We start from the raw sequence: 24,915 nt of genomic DNA on the forward strand, positions 1-24,915 counted from the left end.
TAGAGAGTGCACAAAGAGCAGTTGGCACTTGTAATGGAGAGCATTTACATTAAATCTCCCCCCCCCACCCCCCCCCCCCCCCGCGTAAAGCCATGCGACCAGGCAGTGGATGAGCAGCTGGTGCAAATCACAAGTCAATGCGACTATTGACACCAGGCAGACAATCTCTGAAGAGTATTGACAATGGCTGGGGCCATCTTGTAAAGACACTACCCAGAAAAGGCAATGGCAAACCACTTCTGTAGAAAAATTTGCCAAGAACGATCATGGACATGAGACCATGATCGCCTATGTCATACGACACGGCACGTAACAAATGAACCTTCTCCCCGCACTCTTGATTATCTTTATGTTCTCAATATTTATTGCTTATTTATTATTATTATTATTTCTTCATTTGTATTTGCCCAGTTCATTGCCTTGCACTCAGATTGACCACTCAAGTTGGGCAGTCTTTCATTGATCTTATTATAGTTACTACTCTATAGATTTATTGAGTATGTTCACAAGAAAACGAATCGTAGTGTTGTATAGTGATGTATTTGATAAATTTATTTTGAACTTTGAATAGATTCTATGTTGTCAGAGGTGTTCAACCTGCTGTACCACAAAAGACCACAAGGTGGAGCTGACACATAGAATTATTACAACGAAGAAGGTGTTTTAATAATTCTGTTAGTCTACTGAGTCCCTCTTGGCTGCTCTTAGAAGCATTCCTGGCTCTTTCCCCACCAGCCTAATTTGGAGTATTGTGTGCAGTTTTGGTCACCTACTTAAAGGAAAGATGTAAATAAGATTGAAAGAGTACAGAGAAAATTTACAAGGATGTTGCCTGGTCTGGAGGACCTGAGTTATAGGGAAAGATTGAATAGGTTAGGGCTTTATTCCTTGGAACATAGATGATTGAGAGGAAATCTGATAGATGTATACAAAACTACGAGGGTTAAAGATAGGGTAAGTGCAAGCAGGCTTTTTCCAAGATGGTTGGGTGGAATTGCAACGAGAGGTCATGCAACTAGAAACATAGAAACTAGGTGCAGGAGTAGGCCATTCGGCCCTTCGAGCCTGCACCGCCATTCAGTATGATCATGGCTGATCATCCAACTCAGAACCCTGAACCTGCTTTCTCTCCATACCCCCGATCCCTTTAGCCACAAGGGCCATATCTAACTTCCTCTTAAATATAGCCAATGAACCGGCCTCAACTGTTTCCTGTAGCAGAGAATTCCACAGATTCACCACTCTCTGTGTGAAGAAGTTTTTCCTCATCTCGGTCCTAAAAGGCTTCCCCTTTATCCTTAAACTGTGACCCCTCGTTTTGGACTTCCCCAACATCGGAAACAATCTTCCTGCATCTAGCCTGTCCAATCCCTTTAGAATTTTATACGTTTCAATAAGATCCCCCCTCAATCTTCTAAATTCCAGTGAGTATAAGCCTAGTCGATCCAGTCTTTCTTCATATGAAAGTCCTGCCATCCCAAGAATCAATCTGGTGAACCTTCTCTGTACTCCCTCTATGGCAAGAATGTCTTTCCTCGGCTTAGGGGACCAAAACTGCACACAATATTCTAGGTGCAGTCTCACCAAGGCCTTGTACAACTGCAGTAGAACCTCCCTGCTCCTGTACTCAAATCCTTTTGCTATGAATGCCAACATACCATTTGCCTTTTTCACCGCCTGCTGTACCTGCATGCCCACCTTCAATGACTGGTGTACAATGACACCCAGGTCTCATTGCATCTCCCCTTTTCCTAATCGGCCACCGTTCAGATAATAATCTGTTTTCCCCGTTCTTGCAACCAAAGTGGATAACCTCACATTTATCCACATTAAATTGCATCTGCCATGAATTTGCCCACTCACCTAACCTATCCAAGTCACCCTGCATCCTCTTAGCATCCTCATCACAGCTAACACCACCGCCCAGCTTCGTGTCATCCGCAAACTTGGAGATGCTGCATTTAATTCCCTCGTCTAAATCATTAATATATATTGTAAACAACTGGGGTCCCAGCACTGAGCCTTGCGGTACCCCACTAGTCACTGCCTGCCATTCTGAAAAGGTCCCGTTTACTCCCACTCTTTGCTTCCTGTCTGCCAACCAATTCTCTATCCACATCAATACCATACCCCCAATACCGTGTGCTTTAAGTTTGCACACTAATCTCCTGTGTGGGATCTTGACTGTAAAGGACCTACATTTGTCTTGACCAATCTTTTTCTTTTCACGTATCTATAAAAGCTTTTACAGTCAGTTTTTATGTTCCCTGCCAGCTTTCTCTCATAATCTTTTTTCCCTTTCCTAATTAAGCCCTTTGTCCTCCTCTGCTGGTCTCGGAATTTCTCCCAGTCCTCAGGTGTGCCGCTTTTTTTTGCTAATTTATATGTTTCTTCTTTGGACTTGATACTATCCCTAATTTCCCTTGTCAGCCACGGGTGCACTACCTTCCCTGGTTTATTCTTTTGCCAAACTGGGATGAACAATTGTCGTAGTTCATCCATGCGATCTTTAAATGCTTGCCATTGCATATCCACCGTCAACCCTTTAAGTATCATTTGCCAGTCTATCTTAGCTAATTCACGTCTCATACCTTCAAAGTTACCCTTCTTTAAGTTCAGAACCTTTGTTTCTGAATTAACTATGTCACTCTCCATCTTAATGAAGAATTCCACCATATTATGGTCACTCTTACCCAAGGGACCTTGCACGACAAGATTGCTAACTAACCCTTCCTCATTGCTCAATACCCAATCTAGAATGGCCTGCTCTCTAGTTGGTTCCTTGACACGTTGGTTCAGAAAACCATCCTGCATACATTCCAAGAAATCCTCTTCCTCAGCACCCTTACCAATTTGGTTCACCCAATCTATATGTAGATTGAAGTCACCCATTATAACTACTGTTCCTTTATTGCACACATTTCTAATTTCCTGTTTAATGCCATCCCCAACCTCATTACTACTGTTAGGTGGCCTGTACACAACTCCCACCAGCGTTTTCTGCACCTTAGTGTTATGCAGCTCTACCCATATCGATTCCACATCCTCCAGGCTAATGTCCTTCCTTTCTATTGCGTTAATCTCCTCTCTAACCAACAATGCTACCCCACCTCCTTTTCTTTCCTGTCTATCCCTCCTGAATATTGAATATCCCTGGATGTTGAGCTCCCATCTTTGGTTACCCTGGAGCCATGTCTCTGTGATCCTAACTATATCATATTCATTAATTACTATCTGCACATTCAATTCATCCACCTTGTTACGAATGCTCCTCGAATTGACACACAAAGTCTTCAGGCTTGTTTTTACAACACTCTTAGCCCTTATACAATTATGTTGAAAAGTGGCCCATTTTTTCTTTTTGCCCTGGATTTGCCTGCCTGCCACTTTTACTTTTCACCTTACTACTTTTTGCTTCTACCCTCATTTTACACCCCTCTGTCTCTCTGTACTTGTTCCCAACCCCCTGCCATATTAGTTTAAATCCTCCTGAACAGCAGTAGCAAACGCTCCCCCTAGGACTTTGGTTCCAGTCCAGCCCAGGTGCAGATCGTCCTGTTTATACCGGTCCCACCTCCCCCAGAACTGGTTCCAATGCCCCAGAAATTTGAATCCCTCCCCCTTGCACCATTTTTCAAGCCACATATTCATCTGAAATATCCTCCTGTTTCTATTCTGACTAGCACGTGGCACTGGTAGTAATCCAGAGATTATTACCTTTGTGGTCCTACTTTTTAGTTTATCTCCTAACTCCCTAAATTCACCTTGTAGGACCTCATCCCGTTTTTTACCTATATCGTTGGTACCTATGTGCACCACGACCACTGGCTGTTCACCCTCTCATTCCAGAATGTCCTGCAGCCGCTCAGAGACATCCTTGACTCTTGCACCAGGGAGGCAACATACCATCCTGGAGTCTCATTTGCAGCCGCAGTAACGCCTATCTATTCCCCTTACAATCGAATCCCCTATCACTATAGCTCTCCCACTCCTTTTCCTTCCCTCCTGTGCCGCAGAGCCACCCATGGTGCAATGAACTCGGCTGCTGCTGCCTTCCCCTGATGAGACATCTCCCCCAGCAGTATCCAAACAGTATATCTGTTTAGGAGGGAGATGACCTCAGGGGACTCCTGCACTACCTGCCTACTGCTACGCTGTCTAGTGGCCACTTCCCTTTCTGCCTGTGTAGCCTTTACCTGCAGTGTGGCCAACACACTGAACGTGCTATTCACGATTTGCTCAGCATCACGGATGCTCCAGTATGAATCCACTTGCAGCTCCAGATGCTTAATGCGGTCTGCCAGAAGCTGCAGTTGGACATACTTCCTGCACACACTTCACCTAAGGGTGAAAGGTGAAAAGTTTAAGGGGAACATGAGGGGAAACTTCTTCACTCAGAGGGTGGTGAGAGTGTGGAACGAGCTGCCAGTGCAAGTGGTGCATGTGAGCTCAATTTCAGTCAGTCACACACCTTGCATCTTTTTATAATTTTTAAATTATTTTTAATTATTGTGATACAGCATTCTACCCTGCCAAGTCACGCCACCCAGCAATCCCCTAATTTAATCCTAGCCTAACCACGGGACAACTTATAAAGATCAATTAACTGACAAACTGATGCGTCTTTGGACTCTTGGAGGAAATCTGCATGGTCACGGGGAGAATGTCCAAACTCCTTACAGGCAGCAGTGGGAATCGAACCAGCGTTGCCTACACTGTAATATGTTGTGCTAACCACTATGGTTATTGAGTCATAGAACACTACAGCACTCTTGGCCCATCTAGTCCTTGCCAAACTATTATTCTGCCAATTCCCATCAATCTGCACCCGGTCAGTAGACCTCCATACCCCTCCCACACATGTACTTACCCAAACTTCTCTTAAGTGCTGAAAGTGAGCTCGTATGCACCATGTTTGCTGACAGCTCGTTCCACATTCTTACCACCCTCTGGGTGAAGAAGTAGACCCTCTTTTCACCTTTCACCCTTAACCTATGACCTCTAGTTTTATCCATCATCTGCACTATCTAGTAATGGGATCTGTTTCTCTCTTTTGTTCCACTCTGACCTGGTGATAAAGTCACCTAATCCATCAAATTTCTCCTTAGCCTTCTTTGTTCCAACACAAATAACCCCTGCCTCTTCAGTCTGATCAATAACCAAAATCCCTCATCCTGACATTAATACAGCAGTGACAGGGGAGCATGTTGGATTGGATAAAAATAACAAAACTTCCAGAAATGAGGGAAATCCAAAATGAAACAGAATGTGTTGAAATACTCAGCAGGCCAAGCTCCGTCTCATCATCATTATGTGCCATGTCGTATGACATCACCATTATTCACCGTGTTGTATGACATGGGTGATCATGGTCTTTCTACAACCATGATTTTTCTTGGCAATTTTTTCTAACAGAAGTGGTTTGCCATTATCTTCTTCTGGGCAGAGTCTTTACAAGACAGGTGAGCCCAGCCATTATCGATAACCTTCAGAGATTCTGGTGTCAGTGGTCATATAACCAGGACTTGTGATATGTCGCAGCTGCTCATAAGACCATCCACCACATGCTCCCTGAACGGGCATTGGGAGGTGGGGTGGTTGATGGCTAAGCAGGTGCTACAACTTGCCCAAGGGTCTCCTGCTGACCAGTGGAGGGAAGGAGCACCTTACACCTCCTTTGGTAGAGACGTAGCTCCACCCTGCCACTAATTTTTAAAGATTACCGTTAAATATCTGTCATGTGAAACATCAAAATGTTCAGTGAAATGAGCGATTGTGTCAACAACCAATGCTGTCCGAGGATGTGCTGGGGGCTGCCCATAAGTGTTGCCATGCTTCTGGCGCCAACATAGCACGCCCGTAACCCTTATAAACCGGTACATCTTTGGAATGTGGGAGGAAATTAGAACACCCAGAGGGGCGGCAGGGTAGCATAGTGGTTTGCACAACACTTTACAGTACCAGTGATCCGGGGTTCGACTCCCACCACTGCCTGTAAGGAGTCTGTACGTTCTCCCGGTAATCGTGCGCAGGTTTCCTCCGGGCACTCCGCTTTCCTCCCACAGCCAAAGACGCACCAGTTGGTATGTTAATTGGTCATTGTAAATTGTCCTGTGAATATGCCAGGATAAATCAGGGATTGCTGGACAGTGAGATTGGAAAGGCCAGAAGGGGCTATTCCGCACTGTATCTCAATAACGAAATAAACAAACAGACACCCGCAGTCACGGGAGAACATACGAACTCCTTACAGACAGCAACAGGAACCCTGACTGCTGGTGCTGTAAGATCAGCTGCATAACTTTTAACCTCCTGATATGTTCACAGGTCGGGGACTCCTGGCTGACTGCTGACTGCAAGAGCAAGTGCACTTGTGTGGAGAGTGGAGTGTACCTGTGCGAAGAGTTCAAGTGCCAGCAGGAAACAATTTGTGCTGTGGACGATGGCATCCGCCACTGCAAGCCTGAGAGTAGGTTAACCATTGTCAGATCTGGTGACCTTTCAACCCCAGGTTCTTTTAGGAGACCAAGAAAAAGTAAAAACTTGTTGCTTTATAATCATTTATTTAATGTTTAAACAAAGGGACCCGTACAGAGCATACGAACTAAAGGAAAGAACCTCAGCGGAAAAAAAAGACAAGATGGTGATTTTTTTCAGAGACAAACATTTTTATAGCGAGATAATGTTGAGGTTTTATAAAGCACTGGTGAGGCCTCACTTTGAGTATTGGGAGCCTTATCTTAGGCCCCTTATCTTAGAACAGATGTGCTGAAACTGGAGAGGGTTCAAAGGAGGTTCACGAAAATGACTCCAGAATTGAAATGCTTATCATATGAGGAGCATTTGATGGCTCTGGGCTGTACTCACTGAACTCAGAAAAATGAGGCAGGTGGGGGGAATCTCATTGAAACCTATTGAATGTTGAAAGGCCTCGAAGAATGGATGGGGAAAGGATGTTTCCTAAGGTAGGAGAGTCTAAGACCACAGAGCACAGCCTCAGAGTAGAGGGCATCCTTTTAGAACAGAGATGAGGAATTTCTTTAGCCAGAGAGTGATGAATCTGTGGAATTTGTTGCCACAGGCAGCTGTGGAGTTGTTGGGTATAGCCAAGGCAGATGTTGATAGGTTCTTGATTCTTCAGGGCATGAAGGGATACGGGAAGAAGGCAGGAGATTGGACCTGGGAGGGAATTGGATCAGCCATAATTAAATGGTGGAGCAGACTCGACGGGCCAAATGGCCTAATTCTACCTTGTATTTTATGGCTTATGGTAACTGTTATGTCGCTTTGCCACCAGTAGGTGGAGTCTAACACAACATACAGTATTGTGAAAATACAAGCTTGTTAAAAATTAAAACCATGTGTTAGTAAAAACTGCAAATTCAATCTTGCTAAAAACTTATTAATCCAATTAATACCTTATTAAAATCAGAAAAACAGCCAATTCCCACTCCATTCTCCTCTCGCCCTTTACCCATTGCTGTCTGAAACCCATATTCTGACATGTCCTGTGCTCCAATGAGTGAACTGTAAGCAGGTCACCCTTCATCACATAAAACTGAAAGCCAGAAGCACCAGCCTCCAAGAGGACCACAACCTTGTCGTAGGGTTTGCATGTTAGGGTGCCTCAGTGACCCAGAGAGTTATGTGGGCTGGAGTCAGGGCTTTATGTTTTGGCTCTTGGTCACCATGCCCTAAAGGTCAAAGGGTAGAGGCCAGACTAAGAGTGGTCCACTGGTCCTCCAGGTTTAGGGGTTCAGCTCAGGGCTAACAACCCGGACTGGTCAAACAAAATTGTTATGCAAACAGCAATGAGAATTCCTTCTACATCTGAGTGTGATGGTATTCCTGAGTCTCCACGTGGGACTTATTTATTTATTTATTTTATTGAAATGCAGCGCAGAACAGGCCCTTCTGGCCCTTTGAGCCACACTGCCCAGCAATCCCCTGAGTTAACCCTAGCCTAATCACAGGACAATTCACAATGACCAATCAACCTACCAACCGGAGCACCCTGAGGAAACCCACATGATCACAGGGAGAACGTACAAGCTCTTTACAGACAGTGGCGGGAATTGAACCCAGGTTGCTGGCATTGTAAAGTGTTGTGCTAACCACAACACTACTGTGCCACCCTATGACTGACAGTAGTGAAAACCGAGAGGAAGCTACTGACATGATGAAGGAAGCCCTGAGAACCACCAGAGATGGAGGAGCTTCACTGCTGTCCTAAACACCAGTGGCATAATGGGCAGTAAGTAAGTAAGAATCACCAGCAAAACAAACATAAATTGCTGGAGGAACTCAGCAAGAAGGGTGGGGGGGAGAAACATTCAACATTTCAGACCAAGGCCTGATGAAAGGTCTCAGCCAAAAAGTTGTCTGTTTTTACCCCCCCCCCCGCTCCTGTCCAGAAGTGCTGCCTGTCTTGCTGAATTCCACCAGCATTTTGTATATGTTGCTCAACATTTCCAGTATTCCTTGTGTGTTTATGGGCCAGAATCACCAGACTTCACTCACTCTTATTCTACCATACATTGTAAGAGACCAGCCTCACACAGTCGAATTATCATTCAGCCATACATGGATACAGCCAAACGAAACAGCCAAGGTACAAAACATACACGTGCATTCAAATTAGCAAGAAAGAGAAAGGAAACATAGTCAGACAAGAAAACATATTTTAAGTCCAAAACCCTAAGCAACAAGACAGACCATCAAGTTGATGCTTCCAGCAATCCAGCCTGTCATTCCACCCGATCAAACAGCAAAGGGCAGCACCAACAGGAGAGGCTCGTCCTCAACCAAGCACGGACGCCACGCTACACCCCGTCCGGCGTTTCCTCGCCTGGACAGCAGCAGCAGGTAAGCCCATAGCCTGATGCCTAGTCCTTGCCGCAACTGAGGCGTCACTGCTGCCTCACTGCCTGTCTCTCACCAAACAAGGAAACAGGTCTGCACAAACAATGTCCAACATGGTCTTGCAATTGCAAGAGAAATATCCAAGACAGTTTCACTGCACACTAACTTCGCACACCAACTCCGAGGCCTTCAAGTAGCCAACAGCAACACTGTCTGCACCCAGGTCAGCTCCTCCAAACCCAGCCTGGCTCCTTCTCCAGCCTACCAGCCCCATACATACATACTCTTTAACACATTATGTATGTGCCCTAACCATCTGAGTGTGTTCTATTTGAATGGTGATCTAGGTTCAAGTACACTGATTGTATTCCCCCAAGATTTCTTGCTGTTTTAATATAATCTGGTCCTTTCTTCACATCCTCACCCTACAGAATACAACTCCTGCCACATTGCCGGCGACCCCCACTACCGGACCTTCGATGGCTTCAGACACCATTACCAGGGTCGGTACACGTACACTCTGAGTAAGACTATCGGCTCAGACAACCTGGAACCCTTCAACATCTCAGGCAAGAACAAGCGAAGGAACTTCCACAGCCATGTCTCCTTCCTGGAGGCAGTGTATGTCGATGTCTACGGGCATTCTGTCACCCTGATGAAATACAGGCAACTCGCGGTGAGTTTCACATCCAGACCTTCAGGTTCATGGTCAACGAATCAAGAAAGTACAATTTTGCATCTCTGACATTCAAAGGGAGATGACGCTCTTCAAGGTTCAAAGTACATTTGTTATCAAAGTATGCATACATTATACAGCCTTGAGCTTCATCTCCTTACAGGCAGCCACAGACAAAGAAAACAATATAACCCATTTTAAAAAAAGACTATCAAGCACCCAATATGCAAAAAAAAATAAGTAGCGCAAACAATAAAAGAAAGCAAATAGCATTCAGAACTGAAGTTCACAAAAGTGAGTTCACAGCCACGGAGTCAGTCATCACTGCTACTGATCCAGGAGCCCATTAGTTGCAGACGACAGCCTCAGTTCAGTGCAGGGATGAGCAAACCTCGCAGAGCAGCGATTTGAACCAGCCCGTCCCTCACCTCTGGCCCCGTCAGGCTTTTCTTTTCAATCTGGCCCGGCACTTAAATCGCCAAACCACGAGTCGTTCCTTGGTCTCTGCCCCTGGGCCTGCTGTTTTGATACATTCTCAGGCCTGGGCCCCGCCTCCCATTTCAACGTGTACCCAACCTTTCCAATTCAGCTTGGCCCATAAATCAATCTAACCCTGGGTCTTTCCTTGCTCTCGGGTCCAGGCCCAGGACCTGCTGCCTCAATTCAACATCGCCTCACCTCGATTCTGTCACATTAAATCACGTCCAAATCTACTGTAGCAATGGCCAAGCATTGGCTCATTCTCCACCTCGACTCGGCCCAAACCCCAGCACCTTGTTTCAGCCTGTACATATTACGCCACAACCGTCCTGCACCTTCGACATTTCAAGACTTCACAAAAATGCCAAGTCGTACAACCAGTTCAAAAGCTCAACTCCAAAAAGAAGTTACAGGCTATTCATTGCAATATCTGGGAGTGGTGAATCTGTGGAATTCGTTGCCACAGGCAGCTGTGGAGGCCAAATATTGGGTATATTTAAGGCAGAGGTTCATAGATTCTTGATTAGTCAGGGCATGAAGGGATACAGAGAGAAGGCAGGAGACTGGGGCTGAGAGGGAAATAGATCAGCCATGACTCGATGGGCCAAATGGCCTAATTCTGCTCCAATATCTTATGGTCTTAGTCTGGCCTCTACCCTTTGACCTGTTTGGCATGGGTGACCCTACCAAGAGCCAAAGAACAAAGCCCTGACTGCAGCCAATGTAGCTCTCTGGATCATTGAGGGATGCAAGCCTCCAAACCATTCGACAAAGTTGTGTCTCTTGGAGGAAAGAGCTTTGTTACAGGGCTTATATCTTTGAACCTACTCTGCTGCTCAATAAGAGCATGGCTGCTTTGTATCTCAACATCTCCCCAACACTGGATCTACTCCCTATTCACAGATTTCTGATAATTCAGTGACATCCATGTTTGGGAAATGAGTATAACCTGTTACTGTTTCTCAATCCCAGGTGGATGGTATCAAGATCATCCCACCATACGCACCAAAAGAGGGGCTTAGGATTTATCAGAGGTCCTCGACGATATATCTAGAGACTGACTTTGGACTAACAGTGAACTTTGATGGCCACAGTAGTGCAGGTAATGACATGATCATTTCACTGGTATCTCAACACTACCTTCAAGACACCGGCTGGCGAGAAGGGAGTTCTGCACTGTCAGGGCAATTTATCGGGAGCTCGGTACCATCAGGGTGATGTTGAGGGATCTCTGCCTCTGCCCTGCCGAGGTAATGTCGAGGGAGCTCTACAATGAATCAGAATCGTGATTAATATCACCGGCATATGTCGTGAAATTTCTTAACTTTGAGGCAGTAGTACAATGCAATATGTATAGTAGACAGTGAATAACATTTGTGTGTGTGTGTGTGTGTGTGTGTGTATATACATATATATATATATATATATATATATATAATATGGTTAAATTCATTAAGTAGTGCAAAAACTAGAAAATAAAAACAGTAGTTAGGTAGTGTTCATGGTTCAGTGTCCATTCAGAAATCAGATGTCAGAGGGGAAGAAGCTGTTTCAGAATCACTGAGTGTGTGCCTTCAGGCTTCTGTACGTCTCCCCTAATGGTAGCAATGAGAAGAGAGCATGTCCTGGCTGATGGGGTCCTTAATGATGGATGCCACCTTTCTGAGGCATCACTCCTTGAAGATGTCCTGGATACTACAGAGGCTAGTGTCCATGATGGAGCTGACTAAGTTTACAAATCTCTGCAGCTTACTTCAATCCTGTGCAGTCGTCCCCCACCCCCATACAGTATATCTCTTCACGGTACATCTGTAGAAATTTGCAAGTGTCTTTGATGACATACCAAATCTCCTCAAACTCCTAATGAAATATAGCCACTGTCTTGCCTTCTTTGTAGCTGCATCAACGCATTCAGTCCAGGTTAGATCCTCAGAAAGGTTGACACCCAGAAACTTGAAATTGCTCACTCTTTGCACTTCTGATCCCTCAATGAGGACTGGTGTGTGTTCCCTCATCCTACGATTTCTGAAGTCCACAATCAGTTCTTTGGTCAGAGTATAACAGAGGACACTCTTTACTATCGATAAATGAGTGCTGTCAGTAAAGTAGAGGCATCTCTACATTGGGGCAATGGAGAGAATGCTCTTTCGGTCAAATCCATGTAACCAGTTATATAGAGATGCTCGTTCACCATCCCACAGCCTTTCTCTGCCTTCATCCTGCTCTGGCACCTTTATTCCATGGGTGCTTAATCTATTTTCAACATCGCTTTGGCGTCATCTCACCTTTTCTGACAAATTCCTTCAACAATTCCAAAGCTGTCATTCACTAAAATGACAGCATCAAATGGCAGTACTTATCATAGTGGTTAGTACAGACGACACAGGTTCAATCCCTGCTGCTGCCTGCAAGGAGTTTGTACGTTCTCCCCAAGACCGCGAGGGTTTCCTCCATGTGTCTTATGTCTTACGGTGTTCCAATTTCTTCCCACAGTCCAAAGACGTAGCAGTTGGTAGATTAATTGGTCATTGTAAATTGTCCTGTGATTAGGCTGGGGCTAAATCAGGGGACTGCTGGGTGGTGTGGCTCAAAGGGCTGAAAGGGCTTGTTACACGCTGTACCTCAATAAGTAAAATAAATTTTAAAATGAAGTGAGAGTTTTGGAAGTGATAGGAAACAAGGCCATGGCAGGTATTGAAACTGAGAATTTTAAGTTGAAAACCCTGCCAAGCAAGGCGGTAAAGTTGAACAGCAAGTTGGCCATACTTGACAGCAGGTGGGAGGCCATCCAATAGAATTGCCAAATCTTGCAGTACCCAGGAATGATAGGCATGACCATACTGACATTTAGTTTTGTCTCTCCCTCACAGTTATCACGATCCCAAGTACGTACAAAAACCACGTGCGAGGTCTCTGCGGGAACTACGACGGTCGGAGGAACAACGAGTTTATGAAACCAGACGGGACGGTGGTCCGAAATGTCAACGCCTTCGGTAACAGTTGGCGAGTAAAGCCAGAAAGAAGACACAGTGTTGAGTCTCGGGCACCGGAGCGGCAGAAGTGAGTCAATTCTATTCTCAATGAAGTACCAGACCATGAGTTGGAGGAGGTGAGGGAGATGGAGAGTGACAGAGGGACACACATGAGTTAGAGGAGGTGGGGGAGAAGGAGAGTGACAGAAACACACGTGAGTTACAGGAGGTGGGGGAGAAGGAGAGTGACAGAAACACGTGAGTTACAGGAGGTGGGGGAGAAGGAGAGTGACAGAAACACACGTGAGTTACAGGAGGTGGGGAGAAGGAGAGTGACAGAAACACACGTGAGTTACAGGAGGTGGGGGAGAAGGAGAGTGACAGAAACACACGTGAGTTACAGGAGGTGGGGAGAAGGAGAGTGACAGAAACACACGTGAGTTACAGGAGGTGGGGGAGAAGGAGAGTGACAGAAACACACGTGAGTTACAGGAGGTGGGGAGAAGGAGAGTGACAGAAACACGTGAGTTACAGGAGGTGGAGGAGAAGGAGAGTGACAGAAACACACGTGAGTTACAGGAGGTGGGGAGAAGGAGAGTGACAGAAACACACGTGAGTTACAGGAGGTGGGGAGAAGGAGAGTGACAGAAACACACGTGAGTTACAGGAGGTGGGGAGAAGGAGAGTGACAGAAACACACGTGAGTTACAGGAGGTGGGGAGAAGGAGAGTGACAGAAACACACGTGAGTTACAGGAGGTGGGGGAGAAGGAGAGTGACAGAAACACACGTGAGTTACAGGAGGTGGGGAGAAGGAGAGTGACAGAAACACACGTGAGTTACAGGAGGTGGGGGAGAAGGAGAGTGACAGAAACACACGTGAGTTACAGGAGGTGGGGGAGAAGGAGAGTGACAGAAACACACGTGAGTTACAGGAGGTGGGGGAGAAGGAGAGTGACAGAAACACACGTGAGTTACAGGAGGTGGGGGAGAAGGAGAGTGACAGAAACACACGTGAGTTACAGGAGGTTGGGAGAAGGAGAGTGACAGAAACACACGTGAGTTACAGGAGGTGAGGAGAAGGAGAGTGACAGAAACACACGTGAGTTACAGGAGGTGGGGAGAAGGAGAGTGACAGAAACACACGTGAGTTACAGGAGGTGGGGAGAAGGAGAGTGACAAACACACGTGAGTTACAGGAGGTGGGGAGAAGGAGAGTGACAGAAACACACGTGAGTTACAGGAGGTGGGGAGAAGGAGAGTGACACACGAGTAGCAGAAATGTGGGAGAAGAGGAACTGAGAGAAAGGCATAGAGACAAGAGAGTAGAAAGGGGGAAAAATGGAGTGGCAAGATGTATAGAGAGGATGAGGGATAGTGGAAGGGATGGTAGTCAAGAAAATCAGAGCACAAAATAGAAAAGCATCAAATATGGAAGTTGGGGAGAGAGATGGAGGTCCAGAAGTGGAATTAGATGGGTTTTTTTTTAATTTTATATAGTGTGGAACGGGCCCTTGCTGCTCTTTGAGCCATGCCACCCAGCAATCCACCAATTTAACCCTAGCCTAATCATGGGACAATTAACCTACATTATGTCTTTACTCTATGGGGGAAACCAAAGCACTGCAAGAAACATACAATCTCCTTACTGGCAGCGGCGGGAATTGAACTCGGGTCCCTGATACTGTAAACCGTTGTGCTGACAACTATGCTACCGTGCCACCCCACTGACATGATGTGAAATTTGTTGTTTTGCAACAACAATACGATGCAAAGACATAATATTACTATAAATTACAAAAAGGAAATAAATAGTGCAAAAAAAGGAAGAACGAGGTAGTGTTTGCAGGTTTATGGACCATTCAGAATCCAATGGAAGATAGGAAGAATCTGTTCCTGAATTATTGAGTGTGGGTCTTCATGCTCCTGTAATACTTCCTTGGTAATAGAAATAGGAATAGGGCACGTCCAGGATAGTCAAGTCAGGTCAAGTTTATTGTCATTTAACTATATACATGTATACTGTCAAACGAGACAATGTTTCTCCGGAACTGGGTGCAAAACACAGTAGTACACATAACATGCATGTAACACACAATAACTTAGGATAGTGAGAATTAAATCTACAAATGAATTACTCATAGATAAACAAAGTTATGTACATAAATTAAATATTTTAGAGTACAGTACAAATTATCCGGTGCCACTTCAAATGCAATGAGTTCAGACGCCTGTGGGAAGAAACTGTTTCCCATCCTGACCGCTCTTGTTTTTATGCATCAGAGTCTCCTGCCTGATGGTAGAAAGTCAAAGAGGATGCTGGATGATGGGTGGGATCCTTGATAATACTAAGGGCCCTGTGTATGCAGCGCTCCTGATAAATGTCTCCAATGGATGGTAGGATGACCCCCGTGATCCTCTCGGCTGTTCTCACAGTCCTTTGTAGGGACTTGCAGTCAGATACTCAGCTGCTCCCATACCAGATGGAGATGCAACTTGTCAGGACGATCTCAATGGTGCTCCTGTAAAATTTAGTTAAATGGTTGGGTGAGGTGGAAATGGCTGGAACCTTGCTTTCTTCAATCTCCTCAGGAAGTGGAGGTGCTGCTATGCTTTCTTATTCAGGGAGGTGATATTGAGGGACCAGCTGAGGTCATCTGAGATGTGAACTTCCAGGAAATTGTACTTCGTTCTCTCTACGGAGATCCTTAGTTATGGACGCTGCTTTCTTGAGGCTTCATATTTTGAAGATGTCCTCAATGGTGGGGAAGGTTTGTCCATGATAGAGCGGGCTGAGATGATACAACCCCTTAAACACAAAACATTATGCCTGAGCCCCAAACACCAACTGTTTATTCCTCTCCAAAGATGCTGCCTGATCTGCTGAGTTCCTCCAGTGTTTTGTGTGTTCCTCTGGATTTCCAGCAGCTGAAGAAGCTTAATACCACCATCAAGTGGTAATTCACCAGACACTTGCCATTAGGGCAGGTCAAAAGCTAGTAATTCAAAGTTCAGTGTAAATTTTAATATCAAAGTACATATATGTCACCATATACAACCCTGAAGGTTTTTTGTGAGCATGCTCAGCAAATCTGTAATGGAAGAATAACCATAACAGAATCAATGAAAGACTGTCCAACTCAGACATTCAACCAAAACTAACTGTGCAAATGCAAAAAGAAAGAAACAATAATAGTAAATAAATAAGCAGTAAATTTCGAGAACATGAATACTTGAAAGTGAGTCTAGACCAAGACCTGAAAGTCAACCTCCGAAAACACATCCACGTAACACTGCAGGTATCCCTTCCAACATAGGTAATCCTCACTTGGAAACATTGTACCATCATCACTAGAGCTGCTTCCCACAACACTGCTGTGGTTCAAGAACACATCTCATTACTCACCTCAGGGGCAATGAATTGTGGGACTGCTTCATTGAGCAGCTCCTCACCATCCCCCACAACCGCGTCTTCCTGGAGGCCAAACATTTTCATTCCATTCCCATTCCCTTTCCAAAGTGTCGGTCGTGGCCTCCTTTTGTGCCAAGATGAGGCCACCCTCAGGGTGGAGGAGCAACACCTTATATCTGGGTAGACTCCAACCTGATGGCATGAATATCGATTTCTCCTTCTCGTAAACTAATTCTCTTCCCCCCCCCCCCCCCCACTGTATTATTCCACACTCTGGCATCTTACCTCTTCTCGCCTGCCTATCACCTGGTGCCCCTCCTCCTTCCCTTTGTCCTATGGTCCACTCTCCTCGCCTAGCACATTCCTTCCTCTCCAGCCCTTTATCTTTCCTCCCCACCTGGCTTCACTTATCATTTCCTAGCTATCGTCCTTCCCTCCCCCCCCCCCCCCCCCACCTTTTTATTCTGGTGTCTTCCCTCTCCCTTTCCAGTCCTGATGAAGGGTTTCGGCCCAAAACGTTGATTGTCAAGAAGTGACAGTCACAGTCTAAGTCTGGTTTCTGCCAGCGCTATTCAGCTATATAGGACTCTGGTCAGACCCCACTTGGAGTACTGTACTCAGTTCTAGTCGCCTCACTACAGGAAGGATGTGGAAGCCATAGAAAGGGTGCAGAGGAGATTTACAAGGATACTGCCTGGACTGGGGAGCATGCCTTACGAGAATAGATTGAGTGAACTCGGCCTTTTCTCCTTGGAGCGACATTGGATGAAAGGTGACCTGACAGAGGTGTATAAAATGATGAGAGGCATTGATCGTGTGGATAGTCAGAGGCTTTTTCCCAGGGCTGAAATGGTTGCCACAGGTTTGAGATGCTGGGGAGTAGGTACAGAGGAGATGTCAGGGGTAAGTTTTTTACTCAGAGAGTGGTGAGTGCGTGGAATGGGCTGCCGGCAACAGCGGTGGAGGTGAATATGATAGGGTCTTTTAAGAGACTTCTGGATAGGTACATGGAGCTTAGAAAAATAGAGGGCTATGGGTAAGCCTAGTAATTTCTACGGTAGAGACACGTTCGGCACAACTTTGTGGGCCGAAGGGCCTGTATTGTGCTGTAGGTTTTCTATGTTTATGTAACTCAGAGAACTGCGTCTTGCCCTACCAATTTTTTTCTCTTGTAACTTTGCACAGAGGAGAGGTGGCGGATGAAGTTTGAAGTGAGGCCAGAATTCGTCCTCAGCATTGTCACCGAGTGACTCTTGTTTGAAAGACAGATGACATATCTGGCCTGGCTGTTATGCTTTGTTCATTGAATAGCCCATTAACAGTCACATGAAGAACAGACAGGTGTTGGAATTTGTTGGGTTGGAGGTTTGGGGAAAAGTCATGGAAAATGACTTTGGTTTCCTTGTGGACTATAACTTCAGGTAGCATAGTGGTTAGCACCATGCTTTACAGTACCAGCAACCCCGGTTCGATTGCTGCCACTGTCTGTAAGGAGTTTGTATGTTCTCCCCATGACTGTGTGTGTTTCCTCAGGGTGCTCTGGTTTCCTCCCAAAGACATACCGGTTAGTAGGTTTATAGGTCATTGTAAATTGTCCCGTGATGAGGCTGGGGTTAAAGCTTGGGATTGCTGAGCTGTGCGGTTTGAAGGGCCGGAAGGCCTATTCCACCCCTTATCTCGATTAGTCAACATGAATATTCGGGCAGACGAGAAAGAAGAGAATCGGGGAACAGTGTTCACCTCATCACCAGAGTTTTCTTCTTTTAACAGGCGTGAACTGGTCGATCTGGACTCAGGTTTTACCACCGGTAACTGCTCCTCCCACCAGCTCTCCACCATGAACAACACCAACCACTGTGGAGCCCTGTCCAATCCAGAGGGACCATTCAAAGACTGCCATTCTACTGTGGACCCCACCAACTACCAGCAGTAAGTGTTCCCATCTGCGTAGTCCCATTCGAGTTGCCCTTTTAACTTGGAGGAAGTTAATCATTTGCTGCTGTCAGTCCTGTAGGACCTACCCCAGGCCAGGGGCTCCCAACCTTTTCTTCTATGCCAGGGGTGTCAAACTCATTTTAGGTCACAGGCCGGATTGAGCAAAATGCAGCTTCATGCGGGCCGGATCAGTCGGACGCGTGCGAACGCAGCTTTCGTTGCCTCCGTTTTTTCAGCCTGCTCTCATGTGTCTCAGTCTCTGCTATAACTACAAAGTGTTTCACTTTACACATTCCGTTTCTTATGAAGAAGACTGCCGAATAAACACTAAAAACCCTGAAAACCTGCTACCTGAATAAACTCAGCATTAGCCATATCATACGCCATAGGCGCTTCGATTACTGGGGCCAGCTTTAATAGTAATTAGATATTATCTCGCGGGCCAAAGATAATTCCACCGCGAGCCGGATTTGGCCCGCGGGCCTTGAGTTTGACAGGTATGTTCTATGCCATTTACCCCTACCATGAACCCCAGGTTGGGAACCCCTGCTCTCAGCCCTAAATGTAATTGCTGCTTGGGAGAAAAATAGTGAAGCAATAAGCCATCCCCTCAAACTACCTGCATCTGTGCCTCTGTCTGCAACCTTCTCCCCAGTACATTTCCTCGACACGCCAAGTCTCAGAAGAAGGGCCAGTTGTCTTAAGCCCCATGCTTTGTAAAATAACAAGGTACAGTACATCTTCATACCCTCCCTCTCAACAGACCAAGCTAAGTGTAACCAAAGGCTATATTTGGGCCATTGAGGGGTGACCTTGCTGAAGTTCACAAAACCACGAGGGGTATGTATACATGAATGGTCATAGTCTTTTCTCCTGAGTTGGGGAGGCCCAGATACAAGATCAGAGGAGAGAAATTTAAAAGAGACCTACAAGGTAATTTCTTTACACCAAGTGGAGTGAGCTGCCAGGGGAAGTAGTCTATGTGGTTACAATTACAACATTTAAGAGGTATATGGATAGTTACATGGAAGGGAGAGGCTTGGAGGGCTACAGCCCGAACGCAAGCAACTGGAATGGTCAAGGAGGATGCTGACCAGATGGCCTGAAAGGACGTCTTTCCACATTCTATTCCTCTGACGCTAAGTGAGGACCCTTGGGATAATGAGATTACGGAGAAGAGTGTTGATAGGGCTGAGTTAGAGATCCCTCATCCCAGCAGCTTGAAGCATTGGTCAGGGTAAGAAATGGCCTTTAGAGGGAGGTTCTTCAGTAGACAGAGATGGGAATCTGACTTTGCACTTTTTTTGTCTACCCTGCAGGGACTGCCTGTTTGATCTGTGTGCTTTCTACAACAACACTGAACTGCTGTGTGCTAACTTTGAGGCCTATTCACTGATCTGCCAGGAGCAGGGAGTGCGACTCACCAACTGGAGACAACAGACTGGGTGCAGTAAGTAAGGCATTGGATCCCAGCCCTAATCTTTTCCCTTACTGGATTATGTCTTCTAACACTTCACAGGTAAAGCCCTCTCAACCAATGAGCACATCTACATAAAACACTGCCAGGAAAGCTGCATCCATCATCAAAGACCCCCACCGCCCAGCCCATGCTCTTTTCTCACATCTGTCATCAAGTAGAAAATTCAAGAGCCTCAGGACTTACACCACCAGGTTCAAAAACAATTACATCTCTTGAACAAAATTGGATAACTACACTCACTTACCCAACCAATGATCTCACTTTTACCTGACCAATGGTCTCACTTTAAGGACTATCTTGTTATTTATTGCTATTTACTTATATTTGCATTTTGATGTCTTCTGCACTCTGGTTGATCTTTCATTGATCCTGTTATAGTTACTATATATAGATTTGCTGAGTTTGAAAAATGAATCTCAGGGTTGTATATGGTGACATATATGTACTTTGATAATAATTTACTGCGAATACTTTGAATATTTTGAATACTTTCACCCCCTGGTCTTTACAGCAGCCTCTAGTGGTAGGGATACCTCTGCTGTGACCTTTCCCCATGGAGCCTTCCCAGGCAGCTGCAAGAATCTTTGGTGTATCTCTCAGACCCATCCCTCATCCACCAACAGCAGAAGTATTTACTTTACCTCAGCATATGTCCTTAGAGATGGCCTGAAGCAGTTCTTTATTGCTTAATCTTGAGGTTCACTTCCTAAAGCTCTTTGAAAGTGGCCACGCAAGCTTATAGGGTGGTCAAGAAGGTTTATGGAATGCTTGTGTTTATTAGTTAAGGCATTGAGTTCAAAATCAAGAGATTATGTTGCAACTTTATAAAACTCTGGTTAGGCTGCATCTGGAGTTTTGCGTACAGTTCTGGTCACCCCACTACAGGAAGGATGTTGAGGCTTTGGAGAAGATTCAGAAGAGGTTTATAAGAATTCTGCCTGGTTTAAAGGGCATGTGCTGTCACAAGAGACTGGACAAACTTGGTTGTTTTCTCTGGAGAGGCTGAGGGGAGATCTAATGGAAGATTACAAGATTATGAGAGGCATCGATAGAGTGGACAGGGAGTATCTGTTTCCCAGGGTAGAAATGTCTAATACCAGAGGACAAGCATTGAAGGTGAGAGGGGATAGGTTCAAAGCGGAAGTGAGGGATTTTTTTTACTCGGAGAGTGGTGGATGCCTGGAATGTGCTGCCTGGTATGGTGGTAGAGGCAAATATATTGGAGGCTTTTAAGAGACATTTAGATAGACACATGGATGTGAGGAAGATGGAGGGATATGGACATGGTGTAGATAGGAGGGATTAGTGTTTGGGTGTTTTTGATTTGCTTTTTAGCTGGTACAGCACAACACTGTGGGCTGAATGGCTTGTTCCTGTGCTGTACTCTTCTATGCTCTATATTTGGGAAGTATTCTTGAGAAATAACAGAATACTAAGACACATTTCAATAACCCTTCTCATCCTCCCATTCCATATGATTGCCTTGGCATCATTAGATACCACTGTTGTTATCTTATTGAACCAATATTCAGAAATTTCAAGTGCACTTTTTATCAAAGTATGCATGTAGTATACAACCCTGAGATTCATCTTCTCCACAGACAGTCACGAAACAAAGGAACACCATGGAACCAGTTCAAAGAAAAAAAACATCAAACTACAGCGTCCATGAAACAATTTAGGAAAGTTCTGTGTAGTTCAGTTTAATTTAACACTGTGTTATTTGTTGATTGCAAGCCACAGAGCCAGTCTGCCCTGGTCAAAATCGCACAATATAGCAATAAAAAAAGTTGCAATCAGAAAGCAGAAACACATATAACATGAATTGCGAAGTTCTCTAAAAACGAGTCCAATCTACAAGCTACTCTGATCAAACCTTACCCAAGACACAAGACTCTTGCACCTTTCTCCAGCAGCAGTGAGATCCAGTGATCTGAAGACTTGCACTGGATTCCACTGCAGCAACAAGGAATATTAAATTAATTAAATAGATCTTGAATAATTATCAGCTGTGGTGATTATAAAAATCCCATCACATTCACTAATATTCTTCAGAAAAGGAAATACAGTGGATTCCGCTTAATCGGGAGCAGTACACTTTGGCCCACTTAAGCGGCTGCCCCAATTAACCAAAGTTTCATGGAGATAGTTTAAAAAGATATAAAAAAGACAAAGTATGGTTTAACTGAGTAGCAAGTTATGTATTTAAATGAAACAAAGAACAAATTAGAACACTACCAATAAGTCTACAGTACTATAAAACTGTATTAGTTCCTAATCGTTATCGGAGGAATTCATCCAGTGTACATTGCAGTGTTCTTTTGATTGACTGCAAATGAACAAAATCAGCACAGATACCTAGTGCAGATAATGGACTGTCTTCATACAATTATTTCGATGATTGCATCCTCCAAATCTTCATTTTCATTGTAACATTCAAGATGGTTGTTGATACCTTCAAATTCTTCATAGTTTCTAATTTGTTGAAGTAATGAAATCATTTCATTTTCACTTCCAGCCATTTCTGGCATCGCCAAGCCTGAATACTAGAAACCCCAGTGACCAAAACAGTTCTGAATTGTCTTACTGCTTATTTCTCACCAACTATCAGCCACAAAAATTACACACAAATGCTGGAGGAATTCAATAGGTTAGGCAGCATCCACAGAAATAAATAAACAGTTGACGTTTCAGGCCACAATGCTTCTTTAGGACTGAAAAGCAGAATAAAATGGTGAAAAGAGGCTAGCTGGAAGATGATAGGTGAAGCTATATAGGTGGGAAAGATAAAGGGCAGGAGAGGAAGGAAACTGACAGGAGAGGAGAGTGAACCATAGAAGAAAGGGAAGGAGGAGGGGACAAAAATCATTGCTTTTTGAACACAAACATGAGCAAATGACACTAGTTAGAAACTGTTTGGCAACAGTCTCCTGTCCCAATTAAGTGGCATTGTGAACCAAATAAATTGTGGGAATCCTGGCTATTTACTCAATTAGTTTTTGTTCTTTGAGTTGTCCCAAATAATCGGCTGCCACGATTAACCGATAGCTTAATTAAATGGAATCCACTGTACCTTTATGACTTCAGACCCACTAATATGGTTGATTCCTAACAGAACTGCAGAAAGTTTATAGCATGGAAAGAGGCCGCTTGGCCTTTCATGTTATACTAGGTCTTGGGTAAGAACAGTCCAGTAAATTGCACGTCTTTGCTTTCCCCTTATGGCCATGCTTTTATGCATCTTCCTTTTGATTGCCACAGTTGAATTTGCTTTTCCAAGCAAAGAAATCCAGACCCTAACTACCCAAAAATAATCTTCACATCAGTTTTGTTTTTCTTACCAACAGTGTTCCCTCAAAGATGTGTACATGTGCGTGCGCACACATCTTTTGCTAGTAGTGCACAAAGGAATTTAAAATGCGCACAACAGGTTGTCTCCCTCTACCTCGTTGATGTGTTAAGTATATTTCATGATTGTACACAACTGCATTTCCTTTTCCTGTTTCAGATACGGATGGTGTTGGCAACGTGGAGTTGTGATGATTTGTCTGCAGATTTTAGAACTGGCTTATTTATACATTTTATTGAAGAAATTATTCAGTGTACACATGTTGTCACTGGGCAAAAAATTGCATAGCACAAGATTTTTGCACACACTGCCTTTGTATAGTTACTGATCAGTCCCACTCTTGACTTTGTCTCTTGTAGGTATGAAGTGTCCTCCAAACAGCACATACAAGCCCTGCATGACCGCATGTCCATCTACCTGTGCTGATCTCTCTGCTCCCTCCAAATGTTCCTTGACTTGCCTGGAAGGGTGCGAGTGTGATCGGGGCTTTGTACTCAGCGGCTCCGAGTGCGTGCCCTTCAATGAGTGCGGCTGCACCTTCCACAACAAATATTACAAGGTTGGTATCGTGTCTGTTCTCTCCCATCAGCTGTTCAGAGAGAATTTTCTTCCTGCCTAGAAATGGTAGGCTTGTCTCTTACGATGAGCGACACATACAAATGCTGGAGGAACTCAGCAGGTCAGGCAGCCTCCGTGGAGGGGAATAAACAGTGCTGCAGAAGATTGTAAGATTGTAGCATGAATATCAATTTCTCCTCTGGTAACCAAGTTTCCACCTCACATTCCTCCAGTCCTGAAGAAGGGTCTCAGCCCAAAACATCGACTGTTTATTCATTTCCACAAATGCTGTCTGACCTGCTGAGTTCCTCCAGCATTTTGTGTGTGTTGCTTTAGTACGATTATTACTGAATCATATTAGTAATGGTACCCACTGGGCAAATAACGGTGTGGGAGCTACAAACCTTTAATGGATCCATTGATGTTTAACATCTGTATTAATGATCTGGATGATAATGTGGTAACTGCATCAGCAAATTTGCCAATGACAGCAAGATTGGGGGATATAGTGGACAGTGAGGAAGACTATCATGGCTTGTAGCAGGAGCTGAACCAGCTGGAAAAATGGGCTGAAAAATGGCAGATGGAATTTAATGCAGGCAAGTGTGAGGCGTCACACTTTGGTAGAAACAACCAGGGTAGGTCTTGCACAGTGAGCAGTAGGACACTGAGGAGTGTGGTAGAACAAAGAGATCTGGGAAAACAGGTCCATAATTCATTGAAGTGGCGTCGCAGGTAGATAGGGTCGTAAAGAGAGCTTTTGGTACAGTGGCCTTCCTAAATCTAAGTATTGAGTACAGGAGTTGGGATATTATGTTCAAGTTGTATACGACATTAGTAAGGCCTAATTTGGAGTATTGTGTGCAGTTTTGGTCATGTATCTAAGATTAAAAGAGGATAGATGTTGCTGGATCTGGAGGACCTGTGTTATAGGGAAAGATTGAATAGGTTAGGACTTTATTCCTTACAACATAGAAGATTGAGGGGAGATTTGATAGAGGTATACAAAATTATAAAGTGTATAGTTAGGGTCTGTGAAAGTGGGCTTAAACCACTGAGGCTGGGTGGGACGACAACTAAAGGTCATGCGTTAAGGGTGAAAGTTAAAAAGTTTGAGGGGAAACATCTTCACAGAGGGTTTTGAGAATGTGGAATGAGCTAGCAACGCAAGTGGTAAATGCTAACTTGATTT

The 24,915-nt window shown here is 44.7% G+C and overlaps 1 protein-coding gene across 3 annotated transcripts in view; it reads left to right on the forward strand.

Moving 5' to 3' along the window:
• Window positions 1-24,915, forward strand: part of LOC140729243 (IgGFc-binding protein-like) — a 225,277-nt gene that overhangs the window by 183,693 nt on the left and 16,669 nt on the right. For all 3 annotated transcript variants that reach the window (XM_073048804.1, XM_073048805.1, XM_073048806.1), the window contains 7 exons: window positions 6,328-6,469; window positions 9,294-9,538; window positions 10,991-11,120; window positions 12,889-13,078; window positions 18,172-18,330; window positions 19,656-19,786; window positions 23,525-23,724. In XM_073048804.1, the coding sequence (XP_072904905.1) occupies window positions 6,328-6,469; window positions 9,294-9,538; window positions 10,991-11,120; window positions 12,889-13,078; window positions 18,172-18,330; window positions 19,656-19,786; window positions 23,525-23,724 (1,197 nt within the window). The remainder of the gene's footprint in view (window positions 1-6,327; window positions 6,470-9,293; window positions 9,539-10,990; window positions 11,121-12,888; window positions 13,079-18,171; window positions 18,331-19,655; window positions 19,787-23,524; window positions 23,725-24,915) is intronic.

Source organism: Hemitrygon akajei, chromosome 6, assembly GCF_048418815.1.
Source record: "Hemitrygon akajei chromosome 6, sHemAka1.3, whole genome shotgun sequence".
In the NCBI taxonomy this organism is placed as follows: Eukaryota; Metazoa; Chordata; class Chondrichthyes; order Myliobatiformes; family Dasyatidae; genus Hemitrygon; species Hemitrygon akajei.